The 26,398-nt window shown below is 41.9% G+C and overlaps 1 protein-coding gene across 3 annotated transcripts; it reads right to left on the reverse strand.

The window, feature by feature from the left end:
• Positions 1-1,620: 1,620 nt before the first annotated feature.
• AKAP19 (A-kinase anchoring protein 19) lies at positions 1,621-25,943 on the reverse strand. Of its 3 annotated transcripts, XM_089519592.1 has the most exons (3): positions 25,699-25,943; positions 17,330-17,433; positions 1,621-4,107 (listed from the first exon to the last, which is right to left on the reverse strand). In XM_089519592.1, exon 3 carries the CDS (start codon positions 3,991-3,993, stop codon positions 3,727-3,729), a length of 267 nt encoding a protein of 88 aa, XP_089375718.1. In that variant the 5' UTR covers positions 3,994-4,107; positions 17,330-17,433; positions 25,699-25,943; the 3' UTR covers positions 1,621-3,726. The 3 variants fall into 3 exon arrangements, with proteins under 3 accessions (XP_089375718.1, XP_089375717.1, XP_089375719.1); XM_089519591.1 differs by lacking the exon at positions 17,330-17,433; XM_089519593.1 differs by lacking the exons at positions 17,330-17,433; positions 25,699-25,943 and adding an exon at positions 8,085-8,127.
• Between the last annotated feature and the right edge of the window lie 455 nt (positions 25,944-26,398).

Below are 26,398 nucleotides of genomic sequence, written 5' to 3' on the forward strand. Positions count from 1 at the left end.
GTCTTGACCTAGCAACCTTAGTCTAGTAAGGTTGAGCAAGGTAATTGGCACTGTTAAAAGGAAGCAGACATAAGCCATTGAATCAGATTTATCTATATGTTGACTCAACAATTGATTCAGTGGGTGTACAGTACTATACTTGGATGTAACCACCGGGATTTCAACCATAAATTATTGGGGTGTATGCACAGATTCCCCTCCCTTTACTCTATCATTATGACTGATGCTTTGCTAGTCTGTTAACTGTGGTCTTCTGATCATTTGTTGCAGATGTAGCAGTGCCCTGGAATTAGATTCTATTGATTTTAGCTAAAGCTATGGTTAGTCAATGAAAACGGGCATGTCACAACTTCCAAGTGATTGTGGAGCTCTATTTGTTGTGCACAGAGACTGCCTAGGCTTTTTATAGAGAGGCTGGTCAAACCACCTGTCTTCCCCTTGTTACCATGGCAATAGATAATGTCACAATTTAGATTTCTCTGAAGAATTAATGTAAGGAAAAGAGCTGGGGAAAGCTTATTCAGAAAAAAAGTCTGTTCAGTAATAGTTAATGACAAAGCAGAAATATCAAAGAGCCATATTGATCATGAGTAGCTCTCCAAAGAGAGAGATTTCAGAATTGGTAGGTAATTTCTCTTAATCCTGAATTTAGTTAAAGGAGAAAAGATACACATATATGATCTTCACCCTATTATATACTTGTTCAATGCTCAGAACGGGGGCAGCCTACATTGTGTCCATCTCGCTGCATGCTGCACTTTGGGGAATGCAAGAGTGATGCTTATTCCCTTTGCTTCTATTCTTCTTGCTCTCGTCTGAAGCTGCTACTTGTCTGGTGGGATAGAAGGGAAGAGGGCAAAGAGAGTGCTCTCATTTACATACCTGCCCTTTGGCTTTCTCAGTCATTTCCCATCTTGAAGTAAAAATCAATATTCCCCTTGTTTTTCTCCTGGATGTTTTGAAGGCTGGCACTTGTGTTAGTCCTAACTTGATTTTATCAGATTTATATCCCATGTCTGAGCTCTTTGTTCTAGGAGGTGAAAGTAGGATTTCTCATTTTATCCAAGCCCACCCATGTATTCTGTAGTGGGGGTGAGATTTAACTAGGGTCTTCTGCATCCCAACTGGATCCCCTACTTGCCTCTTTGTTTAGGATGTCATAAAAAGCATAGTGACATATATAGCAACCCATTTGCTCTAATGTTTAAATTAGACAGAATAATAGAGCTTGCAAAGGAACCAATACTTACTAGAAAGCAAAAGCCTTATGTAACACAATTGCAAACATCTAGATTTTGACATAAAATGTAATGGACCATGCTGAGAGTTCAGGCTTGAATGGGATGGCATTACATAGTTTTACAATAAGCCTACAGAGCCTTACTCAATACAGAGCATTTACGGGTCCCTAACTCTAGATTATAAATCTGTACCTTCGGTACTGAATGCCTACCAGTGCATGCAGTGCATACTTTTATACAATATGTCAGTATCATTACACCAGTTTCCACACCATAGGCTTTCAAGGTACTGCATTTTTTTAAAGGGGCCAAATCTTTTAACATGCTGAAATATATTTGTTTTTCAGAAAAATACACAAACGTATGAAATATTATTTTATTCAAACACGGTTCTGCAAGTGATTAATCATCTGGGTAGAAATAAAATCATAACACATATTGTAAAAATATACTGTAATATGCTGCTTAGGCTGCAGCCTCCTTATGCTGCTGAAAAACCACATTTACAAAGTTGTGCTCCAGACAGTACTTTAAAGCATGGCATAAGCTTTATCTATGTAATGTCATTTTCCTGATTTTTAAAAAAAATCAAAACATGAATGGCGTTAAATCCTGTAATACACAGAAGAAATCAACACTGGACATTTTGTGATGATGCATTTGCAGGACATTAGTTACATCACAGTTTTGAATAACAGGGAATACAGTTCAGTGTAGCCATTTCATTTAGGCTAGGACCTCTTTCATCACAATCACATATGTAGAAATGATAATATGTTTAGAAAAGCCCAGAGTTCCATCTGGTACTTCAGCTCTGGGCACGTCAGACTTTCCTTGTCATTCCCCCTGTGCTCTTTCTCATTTGCTATGTGCCTGGTTAGTAGTACTGAAGAAAAGGTTGTTGTGTGGAGGTTTGTGCCAAGAGGAACAACTATACAGCACCAGGAAAAGGAAACCTCCATCACTTGTGGCTGGTATTTCTGCTACACTGGATATAACAGAATAAAGTGACAGCCCTGCTCGGGATCTACCTGCCCTTTTTTTCTGTTTCAGTACTGAAAATGCACTGCAGTGGTTGGAAATGATATTGCATGAGATCAATGACAGTCATAATTAATCTTCTTTTCAACAGCTACTCATATTGCCAGAATAGCCGACAGCATGACCCCTGCAGTGCTGCAGGCATAATTTCTATCTCTTTAGCCCTGTACTGGAAATCATTCTTCATTGGAAATAATATTGAGGAAGCACACCAAGTAAAACTCTTTGTCATTTCACTGTATCTATAAATTTCTGGAAAATGCTACCTGGAAGCTTTGTCCTCTGTTCTGCTTAGTGCATTTTCTTCTCACACACAGTATTTTAAACTAGAAGTGGGGAACATGTGGCCTTCCTACATGCTGTTGTACACCAACTTTCATTAGCCTTCAGTAGCACAGACATGAGTAAGGAATAATGGGGAAGGTACGGCCCAGCAGCATCTAGAGGGATACATGTTCCCCATCCCTTCCTTAAACTGTGCACTCTTTTTGCCCTTTTCTTTTAACTGTGGACAATTATCTTTATCTTTGTGGCCTATACATATTCCTTTTAAAAAAACTTGTAATGCTGTCGTGTTGATGAATTTACCACTAAACGTTAACAACTAGAGTAATGTTCTTTTAAATACCCTACTCACAATATCAGTCAAATACTTTCATTGCAATTTGCCTTTTCTCAAGTACAGAGCATTCAGTGTTATTTCTATGTTCTTTTACATTTCCTTCATCTTTGGTCTGAAGTTAGTATTGGTGTGCTCAACTGAATGAAGTTGGAAACAACTAGCCCCATGGCGTCAGAATTAGATATGTCTAGGAAAGGAAGCTCTGGCAGTGGTAGAAACCATTTGTATGGTCCAGTCTTGATATTAAGCACTTGGATCTCATTTATTTCAATTGGAGAGTTCAGCACTATTAAGTATTTCCAGCTGAGACAAATGAGACCTTAGAAATGCTTAACTTTGGCAGGATTCTAGCCTGTGCTTAAATGTACCATTTCCCCTTAAGAGTTATAGTTTACAAGGATCAACAGCAGCCCAAATACTCCAACGCTACCATTAATTTAGCTGTAATCTTCTTTCTCTAATCCTGAACCAAGAACCCCCCCCCCCCCCAATTATGCTCATTTTGCTGTCGGTTTTAACAGAACCGAAGAACCTACTTCTTGTCCTTGTGCCGCTTTTTGGTGCTGCTATCACTACAGAGTAGATTTCTGGGTGCGCTGACTCACCCGCTAGCCCTGGTACTCTGGATGCTACTGTGGTTCCATTCATGATTCAATAGTAAAAGCAAAGTATTACATTACCACAGTCAAGGCTAGTTGCCTCTGTACCACTTGGTGTCTTTAAAATGACAACTCCTGCTGCATGAAGGTTGCTTTATTTGTGCTAGCACCAATACATTAGATGCCTGACAGGGTCATGTTGGGAGAAGCCAAATCTTGCCATTCATGGCTCGTCACTTTCAATGAAGGGGATGTCGCTATATTTGCTTTCAGTCACTGCCCACTGCTTCACAGCTTGATCCAGAATCTCCAAGGAGAGTCGGTGAGCGAAGTCCACCACCACAGTATTTGCTGAAGGTGACATCCCAGCGTTTGCTTCAATAAGGGAAGATTTGTCTATGTTGTATCCATTGTCGTAGCCAGTGATTTCCCGACTCCCATCATCCAGAATAGTGTTGGGGAAGGGGCTTTTGGATTTAATACATCCCATGGTAGAAGAGCACTGCAAAATTATGCACAATCCACTTTGAAGTATAGTCCTTCAGAGAGGTACAAGATGCCACTTTCTTGCAAGCAGACCAAAAGCACGTATTTCTCCCGATATCTGTAAAGAAAACATTTTACACTGTCAGTTTAAATTACTTACACAGAGCAGTTGGTTTTTGTGTTCTGCACAGAACAATTGTATACGTTGGTGAGAGTTTGATTTTTAAAATGCTGCAAGGATTTTTGTCTGTTTTGATCTTAAAAGTAAAAGGAGTAGTTTCATAATGGCTACAGTAAAACTCAAATCTCATTTCTTTAGCAGAGATGTTCAAAATACCTGAATTACTAGTCTAGAATAGTCTGTGGCTGCACCCACACTGCAAACAATCCAGTTTGACATCACTTTAACTGCCATGGCTCAATGTTATGGAATCCTGGGAACTGTAGTTTTGTGAGACATTTAGCCTTCTCTGTCAGAAAGCTCTAGTGCAGCAACAAACTACCATTAGGCCATGGCAGTTAAAGTGGTTATTTTTTTCCAGTACAGATGCAGACTTTGTTGCAATTTTACCATAAGAACACAGCTTTTAAAATGACCTTACAAATATTCTCTCTAACTATGAACAGTTTTGGATGTCCTAGAAGTGTCCATACATGCTGGGATGGGAGAGGAAATGGGAATATTAGTGAGAGCTCATGTATCCCTTCATAGGGGCAAACACACAAGGCTTCCATCCAATGGTTTTAAATGGAAATACTGTACGAATACCTACTTACACTTCCTATTTGTTAATTTTTTAAAAAAACACCAAGCTAAGCCAGGATGCAGGAATTTGGTGTAGAATCCCTTCAGATACTGCTGGCACTAGATTCATTGAAGTCTAGAGTTTAGAAATGTAACAAGATGCATTTACCTTTGTCACTAGACACATACAAGGTTATCAAAGTTACTCTGTGAATTATTACAGAGATCAATAACTGGTGAAAGCTTTTGATCAGTCTCCATAATTAACTACCTTTCGTTCTTGAACACTGTCATCTTTATCCTACACAGCACACTAGTGCTTCACATGTTCGTACAGTTTTATAACCACTAGTTAAGATTAATCCTCTCTTGTAAATAACAGCTTGTACAGATCAGGTTATAAACGTTGCTCGATGCAAAGGACAAAGAGATCCTGTCGTTCCGAATCTAATGATTACATACCCTTTCCCCCCCGAAACCATCTTAGTGAATTAAAAAAATGACAAAAATACTAAGCCACATTCATGGGCCAGCTAGATCTAGAACATTCTGGTCTGTGTCATATACTATATCCTTACGAGTGAGAAGGAGCCACAGAAACTCTTGTGGAGGAAAAGAAGGTCAGTAGGCTATCGCCAAGGAATTATATGGGGGCTACAACAAAGGAAAATGGGGAAAATTGAGAAGCCTGACAAAGAATGACATTGCCATGTAAGTTCCAAACACAGACTTTCCTGGTACAAAACACCACTTGAGCTTTGGGAGCTCTGTTCTGGAACTGCTCGGTTTCCTTCAGTCCCTTATACTTTTACTCCTAAATTAGTTAAATATTTCATGCTGACATAGATTTGTCTTTAATAGGATTGAGAGAAACATTTCTTGTGAAGACTGGCAGCCTCACCTCAACGATTCATTGCATTTTTTAAAAAGAGACCTTCAATCAAAAATACTGTATATACTCGACTATAGGTTGACCTTATGTATAAGTCAAGGGTAGGTTTGGGGACCAAAATTATGGATTTTGATATGTCCCATGTTTAAGCTGAGGGTAAAACTTAGAGGCATGTAACAAAGAATCTAACGTCTCACAAAACTACCATTCCCAGAATTCCCTAACACTGAGTCAAGGCAGTTAACGTCTCAAACTGGATTATTTCTGCAGTCTGTTCTGTACGTTACTTAACTAAATTAGTCTAGAACCTGAAGTTTATGAAATGATCAGATAGGTGCCAAGTCAAAACCTGGTTGTTCATGAAAGCCTTTGGGTCTCATTGGTTTTTCTCAAGTACTAATGTACATAACTTTATTTTATTCTTTTAACTATGTTTACTATGTTTTTAGTTTATTTGTGGGGGGGTTTCTGATGTGTTTTAATCAGTTTGTTTCAATGATATTTTAAGCTACCCTGAGCCCTGTTCCATCTACAGAATATTGATAGTCCTCTGCAATTCTTAGGAGGTGTTCCTTTACCCACAACTGAGGGCTGTCCCTTTGGCACTAGTCCTGACCAGGCTGAATTCTGTCATCTAGCATCTCCATGCTCTGTGACTGAAGTCTTAAAGGATCCACATTAATGCCATTATCTCTCCTTCAATGTGAAATACTGAAGTCCTAACAAACCATTTCTATTTCTCCTAAGAGAATAAAAGAGTCAGATCTATACACACTAGGAAACCAGAGGCCAAAGAAAGAATTTATATTTCATTAGTATTATTTTCAGGCATTAGTGTGAGAAAGGGAATTTGGAATTCTAGAGGCGCATCTTCCCTGCCCACACTTCTTAAAAGGTGATGAGTTTTTCATTGGTAGAGCACATGTGACTCTGTAGATCAAGGCTCTCTCTAATATCTGCAGCATCTGTAAATTTATTTCCTAAGAAATTAGGAAACAGTCTGCAAAACAGTCCTCAGAGGCAAACTGCTTTCAGACTGAGGCCAAAGGCAAACCACACATAGGAAAACAGTATGCAGTACATTGTAAACAGTGAGAAACACAATGTGTCTGTCACAGCTAAACAACTGTCAAAATAAATCTATGAAGGTAGCCAGTATGACACAACCTAAACAACAATTCTAGTGACATTGGAACATATTAAACTGAATACGCCTAGAGGCTGCAGAATGATCTTTAGACACCATCTTGAAATATAGCTAAAGTCATGGGGACTCCCCAGATTTCCTGCCATCATTTATTTGTTTATGGTCCCCTCATCAATTTTCAGCCTCTGCAGGATTCACCAATCGGTGGATAGAAGACAGACTGAAGACCAGCAGCTGCCCAAGTTCTCAGATGCAAATAAAAGGTGCCCCACTGTTATTTATAATGTATATAAAAGGAGTAGCCCATAAATACCCCAACAGCCCTTCCCAACCTGTTCAACATGTGTGATTTTAATGAACATATGTTGGTCACTGGTTGTTGTGTGCCTTCAAGTTGTTTCTGACTTATGGTGACCCTATGCTGACACTATCATGGGGTTTGCTTTGCAAGATTTGTTCAAAGGAGGTTTAAATAATAAATAAAATAAATAACTTTATTTATATACCGCCCTTCGAAACATCAGGGCGGTTAACGGCAATATTCAATACAATTTATAAAAACAATACCATTAAAACAGTAATAAAAGAACTTGTGCCAGATCACAAACAACTGACAGAGGGGGGAAGAGGACTCTCAGGGCAAAGAATCAGGGGTAAGCCTGCTTGAAAAAGAATGTTTTTAGCCCCTTCTTAAATTGGGCCAGGGAGGTTGCTGAACGGAGCTCGATGGGCAGCAAGTTCCAGAGGGTGGGGGCCGAGATGGAAAAGGCCCTTCTAGTGGGGTTAACCAATCTAGCTTCCGGAACTCTTAACAAATGCTGCCCGGTGGATCTGAGTGTGCGGGGCGGATTGTACGGAGAGAGGCGGTCCTTTAAGTACCCTGGCATTGCCTTCCCCAAAGGCTGACAGAGTATGACTTGTCCAAGGCCACCCTGTGGGTTTCCATGGCTGAGCAGGAATTTGAACCCTGGTCCCCAGAGTCCTGGTCCAACACTCAAACCACTATGCCACACTGGCTCTCACTAACATTTAACAAACAATGTACTTTTAAATGGGTTGTTCCAGCTAGTACCTCCACCATTTTCATCTTAGAAATCAAGGATATCATGATGCCCACAACTGTTATCTATACCTGAAACCATTTTAACTTATTGTATGCGTGTATTTAATTATAGTGTTTCTGTATTGCCTCCCAGCCCACAAGGGCTCCCGATGTGACAAACAAATAAAAATCAAAACAATACAAAGAGAAAAGCATTTTAAAAACACATTCAAATACTCTTTAAAAACTCCTAAAATCAGGCTACAAACCATCACAGGGTCCAGTTTTGAAACAGCTAAAACAGTAATTTCCAACATTCAATGCCATGCAGAACAACACTGTTTTTGCTGCCCACTTGTAGCTCAAAAGAGATGGGGCCAATCTAACTTCCTTGGTTAGGGAGTTCCAAAGTTAAGGTGTTGCTACAGAGAAAGCCCTGTTCCATACACCCAGCAACCTAACTTCACAAGGGGTTGGGACACACAACAGATCTTCCTCTGAAGAGGTCAAATTTCTGGCAGGCTCACATGAATGGCAAGGCCCGGAAGATGAGTTGAAGCACCTAAATTGGGCTCTACAGGCTAATGGTTACTCCAGCTCAGACATCAGAACTGCTACCAGACCCAGACAAAACCTCAGGAGTGTAGACAAACAACTGCCCAAAAGGAAGGTGTTTTTACCATACATCAAAGGAGTCACAGACAGAAGAGAGAAACTGATGAGTCTCCAAACGATCTACAGACTGACCAAGGAAATCCAGCAAATGCTGCGCTCAGAAGAGAACAAGAGGGACTCTTTCGCAGCCACAGGAGTTTACCGCACACCATGCAGCTATAGACAGCTATAGACAAGTCTACCTACCGACGACCAAATGCAGTGTTCAAACACGAATCAAGGAACATGAGAGACACTTCAGCCTGGGTCAGACAGAAAAATCAGCAGTAGGAGAAACATTATAAACTAATCTGAGCATAAAACGCTATTTGAAAATGCTGAAATTCTGGACCATGCCGACAACTATCAGGTCAGAATGCACAGGTAAGCCATTGAAATCCACAAAGATCTAGACAACTTCAACAGGAAAGTAGAAACCCTAAAAGCAAAAAAAGTTTGGCTACTTGTCCTGAAAAACACCAAAATCAAGACTCAGCACATGCAAATGAACATCACCCACAGTCAGGGGGTTTCCCAGCAGACAATGGATCACTAATTAAATAGATACAACTCCTACTCCCATAGCCTCCCACCCTGAGGCCTTGCTATTCAACAACAGACCAATACACAGATTGACATGTAAATCACTTCCTCTGTCACACAGTATATATACTCCACTCACTTCTATGCCACCATCCTCTGAAGATGCCAGTCATAGATGCAAGCGAAGCGTTAGGAATAAATTATTCCAGAACACGGCCACGTAGCCAAAAAACCCCACAAAAAACTGTAAGTGTGATAACCATAGGTGCCTCCTTATGGTTAAAACAGATTTCCATGCTGTTCATGGTGGCACAGAAATTATTCCAATGCATCTCTGTGGCAAACTGAGAAGGGAATTTTATCTGTAGTAAAACAGAGGAGGGTGGAATCTGAAAAGACTGGAAAACCTTGGGTTCTTTACCCTCTGAGCAGTTCTAGGATTCTTGCTATACCACATGGAACTGTGGGAGCACTGGTTTTGATCCTGTGCACTCCTGTGGCTTTTCAAAAGGACAGATGAGTCCTATGAAGAACTTGCAGTAGAAGAGGTGTTGTAACAACAACCTCCCCTCCCCAGGTGTTGCAGGAAGAGATTCGGTGTACCTACCAAAAAGCAATAGCCGGCCCTTTCTATTTGTGGGCTTGTCAATGCAGCCCTGCACACAGCACACCACCATTAAAGACAATGGGACTTGAGGTCCTGCGTTTTTTGACAACTGCAGGGAGTGATGGAACTGAACCCTCATGAATACAAAAAGCCAACTGTACTGGAGTTTGCTGTTTCTTGTGGGGAACTACTGCCTAGTGGTTTCCAGCGAAATGTATTATACACCCATTCAAAAGGATAGACCAAAACCATAAAGAGGCCAGAGGAAGAGTGTTAAACATGTAAATCAGGGATGTGGACACTGGGGTTCTTCAGCCAGTACTGCTGAGTCCTATCACAACAGGATCTCTTTGTTGAAAAGGATCCTAAGGAAATTGGTGAAGCCCATTACTAGTTCATTCAGAGCTAGTGCCTGAAGACAACAATGTCTGTACAATCCAAAAATGGTTTCCTGGAAGGCTGGCATTTGGGACCATGTTTTAGAATACACATTTTTGGCCCTGATTCCTATGATTTCCCCCCCCCCCCTGATTTGTTGCATCACTCCCATTTATTCTTCTGTGACTGGAAAATTTGATAAGCATGTCTATCTGAAATGTTGGTGGTGTGGCCTATTTTGCCAAAATCGGGTGTTTTGCCTGGAATGACTGGTAGAGAGTGATTCCTGAGCAATTTCTATGGTTTGTGGCATCACTCCCCTCATGGCTTTCTCAAACATTGCAAGCTCTTTCCTCTCCAACACTAAAAGGCTTTTCTGCACTCCATCTCTGCTTGGGCCCAGGATACCTGAAGGACCGCCTCTCCCCATACATTCCGCCCCGCACCCTCAGAACTTCTGGGCAGCAATTACTTAGGGTTCCAGGGGCCAAATTCTCCTCTACAACGAGGAGAACATACTCCATCGTTGCCCCGACCCTTTGGAACACGCTGCCCACAGAGCTCCGCTCGGCCACCTCCCTGGCTCAGTTTAGAAGGGACTTAAAAACCCTTCTATTTCGAACTGCATTCCCCGAGTGAAGTCCTAGATGGCCTTCCTCCCTATGTTGGCGGCAAGATGGATGGCTGACCGGGGTTTTTAAGTTGTTTTTAACATGTATATTGTATGTATTGTTTTTATTATGTTGTTCACCGCCCTGATCAATGGAAGGGCGGTATATAAATAAAATTATTATTATTATTATTATTATTATTATTATTATATGAGCTAGAGACCTTTTTTTTAAAAAATGAAAACTTAGAATCCATGCCAGCTAAAGACCTAACAGGTACTGGGTGCAATGTCTACAATCTGGATTTAAACTGGTCAGTCCAGTAACATGGGAACAGTACATTGTGAGTCTGGGATAATGCCCCCTCCTTTAAAATCTCCACCATTCTGCAGAAAAGAAAAGGTGCTGAAGAAGGAAAATGATAGCTTTTTATAATTATAATTTGTGGATGAATGAAAATGAAAGGGGAAGAGGAACCTATAGACCCTTTAAGACTAACTATGCAATGACTGAGGAAGTGTACTGATATGAACCAAAGGCCATGCTAAAATTTAAGCCAGTTAGGGTGTATCTACACCATCCACTTGATCCAGGGCCACTCCAGAGCATTATGCACTGACTGAGCCAGGACTGACCTCAATGGAGACCATATACACCGGGCTGAATCTGGTGCAATACCACATCACTGCAGCTGACACCACATCAGCCCTGCTGGTCCGTGTCGCTGCAGCCTCTCCTGCCAAGCAGCTCCCTGCAAGACCTGACTGTCATTTCTGCTGAGGTCAGAACGGGTTGCCCATGTGATCAACAAGGAGGGAGTCAGTCCTTGTTGATCACATAGGCACCCAATTCTGACCTCAGCAGAAGTGACGATGCACTGGGCAGGTTCCCATACGGAGGTCATGCTCATAAAGAAGTGGCAGCAGACCTCCAAAATCAGCTCTCCCCCTTTCCCCATGCTGTTTAGCATGGGAAATAGATGGTGTGGCTCTTGGTGTGTGGACAACTGGATCAGGCCGAATTGAACTCAGTCCAGCAGTCCACACACACAATGAACCCAAGATCACTGAGAATTTTCCCCAACTCTGCTTAGTTCAATGAAAAGTCAGAATGAAGGCAAAAAACCCTCAGATCCTCCCCAGAACCAGTGTAAACAAGCTATAAAGAACCTGAGGGGGTTCTTAAAGGGCTACTAGAGACCTTTTTTTCCTCCCCCACCCTTTCCCCTTTTGCTGCAACATACTAGCAGGGCTACTTCTGTGAGTGGCAACTTTCAATTTTGAAAGGAAGCCTACTGTCACTCCATCCCAACCTCTTCCCTTCTTTTCCACCTTACTCAAGGAAATTCCAAGAGAAGATGGAAGAGGCTTACCTTGGGGCAGGTTGGGAGTGTCTCCTGACCAGCTTACATTTCTTCCAGACTATCCCTATCTTCCATTTTCTGGTGCCTGAGATGAGGCACCTTTGCACTCTTTTATTTTCTGCACCCGGGGCAGAGCACACCCCTAGTTAGGATGCCACTAGTTGATAAACAGAGCGGCTACACAGAGTCCACTTGCACAGCCAGTAAACCTTATCTTTCTCACAGAATACTCTACAGCAGAAACCTTTGTGTCTGGAGGGCAATTTTCACCCAGATCCCATCAATGGGCGAGTGCATTATGATGCATTGGAAGTGATATCACCTAACTACTGAGGCCTCATCTTCGCTAACTAACTAAACTAATTAAAACATTTAAAGTTATAACCCCAAAAGAAAAAGGTTATTATTTCTTGGGTTACACCATATTAATACATAGTATGTTACATATGTTTTTGTTACTGTGTGCCTTCAAGTCATTTCTGACTTATGGCAATCCTAAGTAAGGCATATCACAGGATTTTCTTGGCAAGTTTCTTCAGAGGGGGTTTGCCATTGCCATCCTCTGAAACTGAGACTGTGTGACTTGCCTAGGTCATCCAGTGGTTTACATGGCCAAGCTGGAATTAAAACCTTGATCTCCAGAGTCATAGTTCAATGCTCAAACCACTAAACCATGCTGGCTCCATTACATGCATTGGGTAGGCCTTAGTTATTACTCCCCCCCCCCAAAAAAAAAAATTGCAGGTAACTATTTACAAACTAGAAATCATTAGTTCCTTCCAAGTTCTGAATCAATACCCATGTGACTGGAAACTTGGATTTTAAAAAACCAAAACCAAAAATAAGCAAAACTATAAAAGCCAGTCATTCCAGCATTCTGCTCAAGCTGTTTTGTTCTGTATCCTCTACTATTTTTCAGCCCCGGCTTTTTTATGTGTCTAAATTAAGTAGATTCAACCCTAATTGACTAGTGAAGCACACAACATTTCTCTCATTAAGCTTTACAGCTACCAAACAGCTATCTTGGCTCTGCCAGAATTCTCTCTCCTAATGCCACAGCTAGATGTGCTAAGTGCCTCTTTCAAAAAACAGCAACTGAGCAACAACCTTTTCCTTATGTTTTTTTATAAGCAGGCCACTTACCAATCAGTATTTTGCTCTAATGATCCACAGAACAAGAAACACAACTCCAAGTTTAGGTTTCTGTGTAACAAACAAAGATTTGTTCTTGTTTAGGAATGACAGGTTCAAATTAATAACAGCTCTACACACCAGGCTGCCCTGGATTTAATAGTACTTACAGCCAACACTTATGCATATTTGCTCAGAAATAAGTCCCATCAAGTTAAGTGGGTTTTACTTCCTGGCATTTAACTTAATTTGGCAAAAATCCTCAATAGAAGAATGTGCACAGAATGGAAACAGAGTTGAAATCATAGTATCAAGGGATATTTTAAGGGTTTTCTCTATACAGTGGAACCTCGCCTTACACGGGGGATCCGCCCCCCCCCCTACATAAGGCGATTCCACCTATGCTTGAGCCCTATTATAGTGAATGGGGCTTGTGCCTGCGGCGGCACGGTGCACGCATGCAGCAGCCACACCTGCCAAAGTACAGTCGGCCCTTCTTATTCACGGATTTTTTATACACGGATTCAAGCATACACGGTTTGAAAATGTTCAAAAAAGTATAAATTTCAATTGTCAAAACTTGATTTTCCATTTTTTATAAGGGCCACCATTTTGCTATGTCATTATATTCAATGGGACTTGAGCATACACGGATTTTGTTATACACGGGAGATCTTGGAACCAAACCCCAGCGTATAACAAGGCTCCACTGTATTACAGCGCGGCTTCCGTGCAAACCAGTGCACCCACGTAAGGAGCAGGCACACTGTAGTTGAAATTTCGCAGGGCTACTGTATTTTTAATAGTTTGGAAACTCACATAGGACATTATCATACAAGCCCTGTTTTTGCTACAATTACGCTAATTAATGCAAATGCAAACACACTGATTTTAGAACAGCCATCATTGTATGTCTTTGCATGCAACTGGGGCAGCCACCGCCACTGCATTCTCTTCCTGACACCCCCTTAATCCCTCCTCCATGCCCTATGCCCTATCCAGCAGGGTTTTTAAATTTTCTTTTTAACTTTTTTACCACAATTCTGCAGTTCTGCTAATGAAATTTAATTAAAAAAGAAAATAAAAAAGAAAACAAATACCCAAATAATAATAATAATAATAATAATGGGATTCAGCTTGCTTGGGAAAAAAGAGGGGGAGAGGGGGACACCAACACCATGTGACTGCCAATATTGCAACTGCTGTGGCAGCAACGTTTTGCACATGAGGAGTACTGGGACTGCCCCATGTTTGGGAGCCATTGATGGGTTTGCCCCATCAATGGAATGTGATGCCTTAACCATGCATTGCAAGCACAGCAGCTATTGATCGGAGGCGATGTTGCGTGATAAGTATCACCAAAGGTGTTATTTTACATCTATAACTGCAGTTTAAAAGCTGTGTGTGATAATTTCCTTAGTCAGGTGAGAGTTTCTTCCTAAAAGATGTGGTTGGGATCTAACAGTATCGACTGTTCTCTCTCTCTCTCATTCTCTCCCTCTCTCTCTCTCTCTCCAAAAGATGACATTCTATTCCAGATGTCTCCAAAAAAGACAAATCATTGCTCTAAAGATGAGAAACCCTCCTTGCACAGAAATAGTAGAAATAGTAGGAATACAGAGTTACCAGTTGAAGAAAATCTATCTGAAGGCAAAACCACTAAACCAAGTAAGTATATTAACTACTATTGATAATAGTAGTTAATATACTTATTTGGTTTGGTTGTTTTGCCTTCAGATAGATCTGAATTGTTAGCAGTACAACTACCATAAGAATTCTCTTTTATAATGCTGGCACTGTGTAGTGGAAAAGTATTCTTGTACTTCCTCTTTCATTAAGCAACATATCATTGCAGTTATCTTTTTAAACAAGGGCTAAAGTAGAAATACCCCCCCTTGATTATGCACTACAATGCCCCAGTTACAGTTCACCTTTTAGACCAAAGATTTATAAGCTTATCCTTGGAGTGTGGCAAATAAACACTTTCTTATCAATTTGTTAGGGTTTCATTTTTTTCCTTCCAACATTAAATCTGTAGTTGCCCAGAAACAATCACAGATGAGATACTATCCTATTGTTCCTAATTACCAGAGCCAATAATTAATTTCTGTATGTTTATCTCACAAAACTTTGTTTTCAGAGAAAACTTGTCATTATTATTTTTTATAAATTTGAATAAAGATTAATTAAAAAAAACTTATCATTACTTTACCACTCTTATCTGCCAGCATAAGTGGGCATTCTTTAGGTCTCACTCAGCTCCCTCACAGTCTCTATACAGGGACGTAGACTGGGGGGGGGGGGCGTTCTTGGGGTCCGGACCCCCCCTTCCATTAGAAAAATGAATGGTGTGTGCTGCTGCGCCGCCACACCCAAGCCCCATTATAATGGTGGCGCTTAGTCTGGACCCCCCCCCTTCCTAAAATCCTAGCTACGTCCCTGCTCTATAGGTTGTGTGTGTGTGTGTGTGTAAACAATGCAATTTGATTCTAGTGCACTTGGATGTAAGTGGGTGCAAAATATACCATGTCCAGTTTTAAAGGTTTTAACTGTCTGCCTTCTGTTGGCTAGCTTACCACTATCACTGCAAAACTACATCAGGGTCTCATCTATCCTGAAAGTAGATGTTATTAAATGAATTGGTATTGCAGATAATCAGAAGTAAGGATAGCAAGCTGTAACAATAAAGAAGAACTGCTCACAATCACTTTGCTAACATGTTTGCTTTCAACAAAGTCTACCCTGTGGTGACCTTTATCCGGCAACCAAAGGGTACAGAATACATCGTGCCAGCTACTGAAGCTCAAAGGCTTTTTCAGCAGGCAAGAGTGTTAAAATGGCATACGGGAGGAGGAAAGTGATATTGTTATGATCACGTCTAAATATCTGTATTTGCATTTTTGCTTTGGAATGTTATACAAGAAGTGTATATACCCAAAAGTAAGGATTCTTCCTCATGGTCATGAGCTGATTTGGAGCAAAGGCAGTAAACAGAAGCAAAAACACTGGCTTCTCCATTTGAAATTACAAAGAACTCTCCTCAGAAAACTGTACAGGGGTACCTCATTAACAAAGCCTCTGCTCTTTTACCAGATATTTTTACTCCTTTCCAGACTTATTTCCTCCTCATCCTCTGTCTAGCTAAATGTTTTTTTTTAGCAGCACCAGCATTGGGAGGGTGGTGAAGGAGCGGTGGAAGGACACAGACTTTTGGAGCTGGGTGTAGCAGTAAGTAATGCAGTAAAGCTAGAGCAAGGAGTATGCTAGGGAAGATGGAAGAAAGGAGAAGGAGAGGAAGACCACTTGCTAGATAGATGGGACTCCATTAAGGAGATCACGGGTATGAATCTGCAAGAACTAAGAAAACAAATTGAAGATAGGGAGTCTTGGAGATGTCTCATCCACAGGGTTGCCATAAGTTGAGATCAACTTGAGGGTGGTTAACAAACATAACAAAATAGTCAATCCTACTGTAGCTCTGTGTGCCTGCCTGAACAGCCAAGGCAAATGATAGTTGCCTCCAGAATTGTTTTCTGAGCATCCATGAAACAGAGAGAAAAGAGGAGAACTGATAAGCCTGTCATATCAGTTATTCTCAGCATGTAATAACATCATAGTTCTAGAGGTTTGGCCACTACAAGAGGAGGCTGGTGAAAGAAGAAGTCATCCCTGGATACATTTTGGAAGAAGTTTTTAAGTGCTCTCTAGAATGTTCAAAATATTTGTATAAGGCTTTCCCGTCTTTGTGGCTTCATTTCACATCTATATGCTAACTGCTTTGAATATAAAGTTTTTTGAAATATGTTCACATGTTTGTTTGCTTGGTGGTGTAGGAATTTATCCCCATTCTTTCCATGCTATTTCTGCCTTTGGTACCAATTTTTGGTTAAAGAAGGAATGCCCAGAAACACATTCACTTCATTAACCAAGTGATATGTATTTGTGCCATCCAGTATTCCATTTCAGGAACCAGTGGACAGCTTAATATGTTTATGGTTTTAATGTGGAAGTAATATAAACTGTGTATGCTGTATGCCACTCTGAGATCCCATGATAAAGGGTGGGAAAGAAACATTTTAATTAACTGTCCTTTTCAGCATAAATTTAATGAGTTCCATCCGTCTGGATAATTTTTATGTTTAAATTAAATGTAATTAAGTTGGACGTGCTTGATAACCTTTCCACCCAGTTTCATAGCCATCGCTGATTCCCAATGAATCCACTTACATCTCACACCTGAGAAACTCTTGGGAAGTGAAGTGAAGGAAACAATTGTTTCTCTGCAAGATGCTGTTTATCCAGGCTCAGGGACTGATCCAGGAAATCGTTACCTACAAAGGCAATGACACCCAAAGTGAGTTCTTAGGTTAGTCTAGTACAGACTTAATCTGCCTGGTGAATCACTAAATTCTTCACCACCATGATTTCCTCACAGCAGAGAATTCCTTAAATCAGCATTTCACAAGTTAAAGACTTTATCACAGACTGTATTGAAACCACCATAAAAGTTTGATAATATTGCCTTTGGTGATACCTACTGCATGACGCAATCTCCCTCTCATCACTGCCTTGTCCTGGAAGTGTGGTCAGCCTGCACCTTACCATTGATGCAAAAATCCACCAATAAGCTCCCAATGGGGCTGGTACAGTTGGTTCTTCTTATCTGCGGGGGGTTCTGTTTTGGACCCCCCTGCGGATAGCAAATTCTGTGAGACTTCAAGTCACGTTCTACTCAATGGCAATGCAATATGTGCACGACCACGTTGGTGCAGCTGTGTGTATGTGCCACTAGTGGAGAGAACATGGTGAGGCCATCTGCAGATGCTCCAATCCTAAGATGGCAAATCAGCATTAGGAAAGAGTCAACTCTATAGCACTAGTCTCCAGGTGTGATATATCCACCTGCGGCAGTTCCGGGATTGCACAGTAATGTGGTGTTAGTGTCTTCTCCTTTCCCCTGTCCCCCTTCTCTTCGCTATTCCAGACCAGCCCCCCCACTTTCTTTTTTCTTTCTTTTTTGTTAAACTGCATTTGCATAACTCTGCATCTGCATTACAAATGCAAGGTACACTGAGTAGGGCATAGGGCAGGGCTTCAAGCTTAAGAAGATCAGAAGAGAGTGTGCAGGACCAACAACTACCAAGTTGCACTAATGGAGGGACATGAGGTAAGGTGTGCTCCCAAAGTTGTATGTATGCACTTCCCTTCATTAACATGATAATGGAAAGAATGGGAGGTTGTGTGACAAACACTGTCTCCAGAGCTATAACAATAATATTTCAAACCCTACTACCTTTGGTTCTGTCTGCTAATCAATGCATTTCTGGGTTTTTCACAAGAACAGGAATAGGGTATATTCTACTAATACTGTAACTGGATCAAAATATTGAGGTTTGCTATAAACTATGCAGACTACTGAATTCAACAAACAACAACATACATGAATGCCATCACTTCCATTGTAATACTTGCTAGTCAAGGGCATGTGCATGTGGGGAGATATATATGTTCAGACGTATTTTGAAATCTTCTATTTCTGAGTAGAACAGACCTATTCTCTAGCATTATCACCTATCTCCCTGGTAACCAGCCACATACACTCCTATTCAATCCTACTTTCTAGCCTCTTTTACATCAGGACCGCTAGACAGGGAACACATTATGAATATCTATGGCACCTTATAAGCTTCCAAGCTTAGAATAAGCCCCAAACTGCAGTTCTGCAGACACCTTATACTACAACTAAGAGGTTTTATACTACACTTATCTGTTCCGATTTGCGGGGGATCCATTCCAGACACACACCCCAATCGGGAAAATCGCCAATATTGGAGCCCCACTGATTACAATGGGGGCGTGCTTGGGAGGGGGTGCCACTATATCCCTCCCGGCTTGCCGTCCACAAAAGACCAAGGGACGCAAACGGCAAGATTGTGCATTGGGAGGGACGACAGTATACTACACCTTATACCACAACTATGTTTACCAGAACCGTTTCGTGAAAGATCCTGCACAAACAAGGAAATTAGCCAGCACATCAAACAGTAGCAAAGCATGGAGAAGGAAAACAGACTATACCTGTCAAACTGCAGAGAGGTCACTTGTCAAATTTCAAATGCATATAAATACCTACAGGTATACTTAAGTTAACAAAGGCTCTGAGAATAAAGTTTCTTTGTACGAAGTCTTTTTATGTCTGCCAGCCCCACTTTCTTCCTTGTCCTCTATATAGCTAGATATTTGTTTTAGCAGCAAGGAAATTGGGAGAATGAGGGAGGAGGGCTAGAGAAACATGAGCTTTTTGTGCTGGATTTTGGAAACATGTGGGCGCTCCACATTCGGTGGAGGTTAGGGGGCACAGGAGCCCCGCGAAAGTGGAAAACTGTAAATTAAAAATGCTATTTTTTTTACCTGAGATAACAGTTCTCTAGGAATCACTAGGTTCTCCAGCATAAATCTATGGTCAATATCTGCAAGAGGTTAACCACAGAATTGCACTGGAGAGCCTACAAATGCCTAGAGAAGTAATGCATCTACTTCATTAACTGAGGTATTGTTGTGTACTTTGAAGTCATTTCCAATTTATGGAGACCCTAAGGTGAACCTATCATGGGGTTTTCTTGGCAAGATTTGTTCAGAGGGGACTTTACTTTCTCCTGAAGCTGAGAGAGTATAATTGTACAAGGTTCCCCAGTGGTTTTTCATGACTGAGCATGGATTTGAACCCTGGCTCCAGTCATAGTGCAATGCTCAAACCACTACACCACGTTGGCTCTGAGACATGCCTATACTTTATTAGTCTTTCTCTTTCAGATTCAGGAGTGACTACCTTCAATGTGAATTCTTCTGCACTGTCAAGATTTAATTCAATCTGTGGAGTGGTTTTCTGAATAAAAGCTGTGGGAGCAACTTCCTGTCCTCAGATGTCTGGTTATACTGATGGATTTTAATTTATCAGACCTAATCTGTTCTGGAAGCCCTAAAATACTATTATTGGGTCAAAGGGGTGTATATACAATTTCTGGCCTAGTCACTAACAGACTGAATGAACTGTGCAAACTTTTCAGTCTACTTATTCCTTGCCACTTAAGGCAAGAGGGAGAAGGGCTAGTATGTCATTGCCATGTTGACCAGCACTGCTGCTCAAAAGTACTGGTTGGCAAGTCATCAACTATGGGTTTCGGGGGGGGACGACAAGTGGAGCCAATGGGCACAAATATGGTACTGGAACCAGCAGGGAAAAATAGCTGCTTCTCCACATCAGCTAGTTTGGGATGCACTGCTGTATAGCACCGGCATTTATATTTTCTAGCTTTTCCTTCTGAAGTATTGCATTTTCTTTGCTCTAGCACAACGTATCAAGGCTATCTGCACTGCAGAAATAATCCAGTTTGACGCCTCTTTTAACTGCCATGGCTCAGTGTCAGTTTTGTGAGATATTTAGCCTTCTATGTCAGAGAGCTCTGGTGCCACAACAAACTACAAATCCCAGGATTCTATAGCACTGAGCCACAGCAGTTACAAGGAGTGTCAAACTACATAATTTCTGCAGTGCAGATGATGCCCAAAAGCTAAGACATTTGAAAAGATCCTTCAGAGCAAAGGAAACATTCAGCCTTTACAAAGCAAATCTTACTGTTGTCTTACATCACCAGCTACCTTAGATCATTGAAATGAGTTCTTCATTTCCAATTTAGGTGGATTAGAATATGGTCCAAGAAATATGTCCAAGGAAAATGTTTCAACGAAGATTATATAATGCTAATCTTGTAGTTTGTCAGCAGCAATTTCCAATTGCTGTAAAAATATTAAATACGTAACAAGGCTCAAAGGTAGCCATAGACTATGCAAATTTCTGTCAAGGATCACAATCGCTTTCATGTGTAAAACCTGTCTGTGGCTTCCCAAGTGATTTCAGATTAAATACCTGAAAGACTCTGGCCACATTAGAGCTGGGAAAAGTCACTTTTTTGGATCACAACTCCCTAAATCTTCCTGCTAGTATGGTTCGTACCTATGCTGCTGGGGAATTTGTTAATCCAAAAACTAATATTTCCAAGCTCCTGTCCCCATCTGTATATGTTTCTGTTTTCTGCAGAGCTGTACCTGATGCAGCAACAAAACTTGTGCAACCTTCAGCATAGACATCTCACCACACAGGTGTTGAACTATCAGTCCTGTCATCAGAATTAATATTAACTTCCATTGGGTGAATAACAACATGATCCTCCATCAGCCCACTTTCCTGCATACTTCCTTGAAGTCAATCCTATTAAATTATAAGGGATATTCTCAGGCATGTACATACAGGACAGCCTTATCTTCCAACCTTGAAGCAAACACTAAGTACAGTTTTTTAAAGGTTTCTTAAGATGGGGTAACCTACCCCAGGGTCTAACAAGCCTGAAGGTCCCCAGTGTATTGGTCCATATTGCCAAAGGTTAGCAGACAAGCAAAGTTGTGGCCATCTGACCATTCAGCTTTGGCCTTCTTATAATATCCAGATTCAAACAGGAAAGCCAGTCCTACATTTCCCCAGAAGTGAGCTGCAGTGCTTCCTTGGCTGAAGATTTTAAAGATGGGACAAGCAACAGCCTTGAGAGTGGGAAGAGACCTAAGTTCTAATAGTAACTTCAGGATTTCTGGAGCTGATTTCCTGCAAAGGAACTAGAACTAAAAAGTCAAGCATTATAAAATTGTGTGGGATCAGAGCAGTTGTGGAGTCCCTTAGAAAGAAAAACCAGCCCCAACTCTCATTACAAGGAGTTTTACAGACAGCCACCTGATGAATAACAAGTGATTGTGTCTTTGCTCAATTAGGCTCATCAAATTATACAGTTATGAAAGACCCTAAGGTCTTCTTATTCATCAGGTGTCTGTCTGTAAAACTTCCAATGAGAATTGGGGCTGGTTTTTCTTTCTAAGGGCCATTCAGTCCAACCCGCTGCCATGCAGGAACACACAGTCAAAGCACATACTCTGTGGACCACATCCAACAGATCTGGAGTGTGGAACAGTATGTGGAAAGCTTTAGGTTCTGTTAACAATTTTTCAAACAAAGATAACTGTCAAAAAGAGATGAATCTGTGTGGGATCCACAGCAAAACCTGCACATTGTTTTCCTTCCATGATTACGTGGATGTCCAAGTCCTAGAAAATCTATTTTTGCAACTATGCATTACTCTACAAGCTGCATTCTGATCACTGTTGCAACAAGCAAGTGTGGTTTTAATAAACAAAGTGATAAAGCATTACTTGGGATCTGAGACAGTGGAAGAAAGGCTTAATCATTTTATCAAGCTCTATGCAGAAGCTAATCCATTTTGACAGTTTCAATGATATGCTTGCCAAAAATGAAAGCAAGAAAGAAGCCATTCAACAGGCTACCTGTTTTATGTATTAGATAGTTCCTTATTTAAGAAGTGGTTTGAATTATGCAAATACTGTACTTGAAAAACATCTTTTCTTTGCAAATCATGTTTATGTGTAATGATTTATAATCTGAGATTCCATGATATTCTTTCTGCCAATCAAAGCAGATTAAATAAAGTCATTTCACAGCCATGAATGCCATTTCACCAGACAGGCAAGAAGTTACCCTATGTGAACTGGAATTAGTGACTATTATCACAGTACAGTAAACTACATCACACATTTTAATGTCAATATTCCATTTACATTAGGCTATCTAATAACAATATAGAAGGGAGCAGACTACATTTTGAAGTAGTAAACATTATAATAGTGGCATTTAATTCTCCAAAACAGCTCAAGTTACTAATCAAACCCCCCTATCTACACTTAGGGGGTTCAGTCTGAGCAGTGGAGAGAGACCTGAAATATGTTGATTTAAAAGGGCCAGTATGGTGTAGTGTTTGACTATGACTCTAGAAACAGGATTCGAATCCTGGCTCTGCCATGGAAACCCACTGGGTGACTTTGGGTAACTGACACTCTCTCAGCCTCAGAGGAAGGAATGGCAAACTCCCCCTGAAGAAACTTGCCAAGAAAAACCTGTAATAGGTTCGCCTTAGGGTCACCATCAGTCAGAAACAACTTGAAGGCACACAACAACAACAACAGCAACAACAAAAGAAGCAGACACTGTCTGGCTTATTGACAGTCTTTGTTTTGCATTTCTCAGGCCAAATGACTTCCAAGAGAAGGCAGCCTCTCAGGCTCAATGAAACCCACAGATGCTTAAACTATGACAGTCAAACCAGAGATTTTCCAACACCTTTATCTCCAAGATGGATGAAGACCACCAGACACCTCTCAACTTTAGTAGACCTCACATTTGAGTGGTGTCTCCACTCCTCGCCTGAGTTGTGAACACATAAACACAATACACACACACACATGTCAGGGGTGTAGGACTGAGAAGGCCAGTTTCAATAAACAGGTAGCAGCAAAGTCTTCATAACAAATACATCTGCCAGTCCAACCTCCAAACTACACCAGTCATTCCCAAACTTTGGTCCTCCAGGTGTTGGGATTTGAACTTCCACAAGCCCAGTTACTTTGGCCAAAATTCAGGAATTCTAGGAGTTGAAATCCAAAACCAGGGTGACCAGAGGTCCTCCTTTTCCAGGACATATCTTACACTTCAACCTTCTGTCCAGGAGGAATTTCAAAATGTCCTCCATTTAGAGCATGGCTCAGAAGCATGGGTTTTATATTTATATGAGTGTTTTTAACTTTTATTTTGCAACGTCCTCAATTTTTCTTTGTGTCCCCTATGTGTCCCCTATTTTCTGGCGCCTTGTCCTCCTTTGCGGTGAGGACATCTGGTCATCCTATCCAAAGCTCCTGGAGGACCAACGTTTGGGAACCTCTGTTCCACACTGTAGAAATGATGTGGTTTGACACCGCTTTAAGCGCTATAACTCCATCCTATGGAATCCCAGGGTTTTGTAGTTTGATAAGGGCTCTAGCTCAGGATGGCTATTATGTCCTAACCACAAAGTGGGACAAGGCACCGCAAAATGTAGGGCATTCAAGAAAAATGGAGGGCATAACCAAATCAAAGCTCGAACGCTCATATGAATGTCAAAACCCCTCTGAAGAAACCTGCCAAGAAAACTCCATGATCAATTCACCTTAAGGTCGCCATAAGTCAGAAAGGACTTGCCGGCACACAACACACACACACACACACACAAAAGAGTGGAGCCACTGTGGCACGGGGGGGGGGGGGTTTGAGTGTTGTACTAGGACTCTGGAGACCAGGGTTCAATCCCTGTTCAGCCACGAAACCCACTGGGTGACCTTGGGAGAGTCACACACTCTCTCAGCCTCAGAGGATGGCCATGGCAAGCTCCTTCTGAAGAAACTTGCCACGAAAACCCATAGGGTTGCCATAAATGGGAAACGACTTGAAGGCCCACAGCAACAACAACAAGGGGTAGAGCCAGTGTGGTGTGGTGGTTTGAGCAAAGGACTCTGAAGAACAGGGTTCGAATCCTGACCATGGAAACCCACCGGGTGACCTTGGGCAACTCACACTCTCTCAGCCTCAGAGGACGGCCATGCACAACTGCATTGCTAGGGTGAGGATAGGGACTTGGAGGCACACAACAACAACAACCAACAACAACGAGGTGGAGCCACAGGGGCAAACCTGGGGAAGCCAGCAGCATCCAGATGGGCATTTTGGATGGGAACAGCTGGGCAGGAAAACCAACAGGAGCTGCACCCAGTCCTGCCACCCTTTGGAGGCCCAGGGACACTTGGCACATCTGGGCTGGTTCAGGACCAGATGTGTCCTCTCCACAAAGGAGGACAAAGCACCCCAGAATGGAGGACCTGCCAGGAAAAGGGAGGACATTGCAAAACAAAAGCTCAAAACCCTGAATACAAATATAAACCCATGCTTCTTAAAGCCATGCTCCAAATGGACTTTCCAGGAAACATGGAGGGCACTGCCAAATAAAAGCTCAAAACCCTAAAATAATAATAATAATAATAATAATAATAATAATATAATCTCCAAGTGGAGGGCCTTCCAGGAAACATGGAGGGCATTGCTAAATAAAACCCTAATATCATCATCATCATCATCATAGTATAACCTCCAAAGGGAGGACCTTCCAGGAAACATGGAGGACATTACCAAATAAAAGCTTTAAAAACCCTAATGTAATAATTATAACAATATAACCCACGAATGGAGGACCTCCGAGAAAATATGGAGGACATGACCACCACTAAAAGCTCAAAACCCTGAAATATAAATATAAATCCATGCTTCCAAAGGAAGAACCTTTCAGGAAACATGGAGGACATTGCCAAATAAAAGCTAAAAAACTCCTAATAATAATAATAATAACAATAACAATAAAAACCTCCAAATGGAGGACCTCCAAGAAAAAATGGAGGACATGACCACCTCTAAAAGCTCAAAACCCAGCAATATAGCTATAAACCCATGCTTCTAAAAAGCCCTACTACACTTGGAGGACCTTTGGGCATTCCTCCTGGAGAGGAGAGGGCTGGACTGGAGGGCGTGTCCGGGAAAAGGAGGACTCCTGGTCCCCCTGGGCTTCAGGGGAAGGGGTTTCTTTGGAGGGCAGGCAGGGGTCCCTTCCCCTACTCACTCCTCTCCTCCTGCCAGCTGTGATGGTGGTAGTGGTGATGGGGGTTGTTGCTGCAGCAGATCCAAGCCCGGCTCCCTTGCGGGCAGAGAGGGTGGCGCATCTTTCGACCGGATCCCGGGGCCCCAGAGCCTGGATGGCCTCCCTCAACGCCTCCATAGGCCGCCCAGGTCAGGAAGGGGACCTGATGGGGATCCCCAGCCTTCTCCTCCTTCTCTTCCTCCAGCTGGGTGCATTGGCTCTGCCTCTGGTTGAATGGACCCTGCTGCTGCTGCTGCACCAGGGAAGCCTCTGCTCTCTCTGCCAAGGCAGGTTGCTCTCCGGCGCCACCTGGAGGGACAGAGCCGCCACTACCCCTGGCAGCCCAAAGGGGAACTCTTCCAGGAATTGGGCATGTAGTGCTTGATAGAATTGGAAGAGACCCCAAGGGCCATCCAGTCCAACCCCATTCTGCCATGCAGGAACACACCATCAAAGCACCCCACCCAGCCTCTGTTTAAAAACCTCCATAGAAGGAGACTCCACCACACTCCAAGGCAGCATGATCCACTGCCAAACAGCTCTTGCTAGCTGTAGTTTCTCCAAATGTTGAGGTGGAATATCTTTTCCTAGAGTTTGCATCCATTGCTCTGGGTCCTGTTCTCTAGAGCAGCAGAAAACAAGATTGCTCCATCCTCAGTGTGACACCCCTTCAAATACTTAA

The sequence above is a fragment of the Sceloporus occidentalis genome, unplaced genomic scaffold, assembly GCF_023333645.1.
Source record: "Sceloporus occidentalis isolate IW3139 unplaced genomic scaffold, rSceOcc1.0.p SCAF_4, whole genome shotgun sequence".
In the NCBI taxonomy this organism is placed as follows: domain Eukaryota; kingdom Metazoa; phylum Chordata; class Lepidosauria; order Squamata; family Phrynosomatidae; genus Sceloporus; species Sceloporus occidentalis.